The sequence below is a fragment of the Entamoeba dispar genome, genomic scaffold (genome assembly GCF_000209125.1).
Source record: "Entamoeba dispar SAW760 scf_1105229457767 genomic scaffold, whole genome shotgun sequence".
Lineage (NCBI taxonomy): Eukaryota > Evosea > Mastigamoebida > Endamoebidae > Entamoeba > Entamoeba dispar.
This window is the reverse complement of record NW_001852857.1, coordinates 13,807-16,331: the sequence shown is the minus strand read 5'-3', so window position 1 is coordinate 16,331 and position 2,525 is coordinate 13,807. Positions and strand designations below refer to the sequence as shown.

Here is a 2,525-nt window from a genome sequence, read left to right as displayed (position 1 = left end):
GTTAGAATACCAGATATATATATCAAAATATCAAAGAAAAAATGATATATTGTTGATGTTGATATATGTCAAGATAGAAATAAAGAATTAAATTATATTTACAAAATAAATAAATACAAAGAATTACAAGAGAAGTTAATACAAAGTAGAGAATTAACTTATGTAGAAATAATACCTGTAATATTAACAATAAATTAATACATAAAGAAACAGTAAGAAGATTAAAGACACTAAAATTACAAATTGACTTCCCCCAAAATACTACGAACAATCATTATAAAAAACATGAAAGACTTAATGTTCTACACATTCAACACTGGCAACACATTAGAAGAGGAACATTCTAATTCTCATATGTTAGAAATGAACTTTATTGTATAAATAGAGTATATTGAATTCACTGAAACAATCACTTCTCAATAATCATAAAATCCAATTGTGGATATATCTATTATTTGTTATTTTTTAAGTATTTGTGAATATTTAACTAAATTTTAATAAAATAGAATGATAATCTTAAAAATATTTAAAGTTGAAATAAAATAAGAATGGAAAATACAACAACACCAAATAATCAATCAAGAATGAAATTAGGGTACAATGAAATAATGATAACATCAATGTACTTTAATGATATTAATGATTTTATTAATTTAGAAATAGGAATTAAAAGATTTCAAGGAAATATGGAAAGATTTCATTTTAATCCAATTCCTTTAAATGAATATTCAAGAAAATTCTTTCCTAACATTGAAACATTTCATATTTATAATAGAAATAATGAGATATTTAATGATGGAAGAATATTTAAAAAAATAATATGGTATAAAGTAGAATATTCAACATATTTACAAGAAAAAGAATCCGGAAATATCTGTAAAAATATAGAATATACAGATAAAGATAAAGATAAGTATGGAACTACAATACCATCAGAAGTTAATTCACTTGGAAATTTTTGCTTTTGTAATTGTAAAGAATTAACAAGAATTGACATACCAACGACAGTTAGTGAAATAGGAAAATATTGTTTTAAATATTGTAGATCATTAATATCAATTAATATACCAACAACAATAAGTAAAATAGGGTATAGATGTTTTAATGGATGTTCATCATTACCAACAATTAATATACCATCAACAATTAGTGAAATAGGAGATGGGTGTTTTAGTTGGTGTGATTCATTGTTAAGAATTAATATACCAATGGCATTAAGAGAATTCGGGGATGATTGTTTTGATTGGTGTTTGTCGTTAACGAGTATGAATATAGACAATATCAAATTTATCAGTGAAAAAAGGATATTTATGAATGAACCAGTGTTAGTTAGTATTGAAATACCAAAAAATATACAAAGAATAAATGGAGCGAAGATAAAAAAGAAAGATATTAATGAATTTATTATTCCAACTACAATTACTAAACTAGGATGGAAATGTTTTGAATATTGTACATCATTAACATCAATTGACATACCAACAACAATTAGTTTAATTCCATATTACTGTTTTCATAACTGCTTTTCATTAAGTAATGTTGCTATACCAACAACAGTAACTGAACTAAGAAAAGAGTCTTTTCATGAATGTTCAGAATTAAGTAAAATTAGTATACCAAGAACAGTTAGTAAAATAGGAAATAATTGTTTTGAAAGTTGTTCATCATTAACAAGTGTTTATATACCAACGTCTGTTAGACAAATGGGATATGGTTGTTTTAGTTATTGCACCTCATTATTATTCATCAATATACCAAAAACAGTTAGTGTATTAGGAGAAAAATTTTTTTATCAATGCTCATCATTGACATCAATTAACTTACCATCATCAATTAAGAGATTAGGAAATAAATGTTTTTACAACTGTATATCATTAACGTCCATCACTATACCAACTTCAGTTAGTATACTAGGAAATAGTTGTTTTGAATGGTGCAGCTTATTAAATACTATTGATATTCCATCATCAGTTATTAAAATGGGAAATAGTTGTTTTTATGGGTGTAGATCACTTACTAGTGTTGTTCTTCCTACAACAATTACTGAAATTGGAAGTTATTGTTTTAATGGATGCTCATCACTAAAATTAATTAACATCCCAACAACAATTTCATCTTTTGGAGTTAGGTGTTTTGTTGGTTGTGATAAATGTAAAGTGTTAAGAGAGAATGAAAAAATACCAAAGGAATGCTTTATAGATAACTTTGAAATATTTAGAAAAGAATAAGACGTCCACTAAAGCACGACAATTAATAAGTCTTAATTTTTATAATCATTTGGTTTAGTTTGAATGAGTTAAATTTCATTCTATGAGATTTGTATTACTGAAACAACAACTAAATCATTTTTTAAGTGGAAAATGAAAGAAATGCAACAAAGAGAAAAGAAATGAGATTTTAATTGTTCATAAATTAATGATAACTTTACTTTTAATTCCTATGTAAATTAATTCTTTATTCAATATGATAATAACTGAAATAAACTGGAATTTTGTTTAATTGAAATAAACTGAATTTATTAAAAC

General features: G+C 24.4%; 1 protein-coding gene across 1 annotated transcript, besides 2 other annotated features; it reads left to right on the top strand.

The window, feature by feature from the left end:
* Window positions 1-466: a repeat region.
* A 12-nt stretch (window positions 467-478) lies between these two features.
* Window positions 479-546: a sequence feature (AT_rich).
* Window positions 547-548: 2 nt separating this feature from the next.
* Window positions 549-2,228, top strand: EDI_052330 (uncharacterized protein; the record flags this gene model as incomplete). The annotated part of the gene is made up of 1 exon (XM_001733694.1): window positions 549-2,228. One exon carries the CDS (start codon window positions 549-551, stop codon window positions 2,226-2,228), a length of 1,680 nt encoding a protein of 559 aa, XP_001733746.1.
* Window positions 2,229-2,525: the final 297 nt, after the last annotated feature.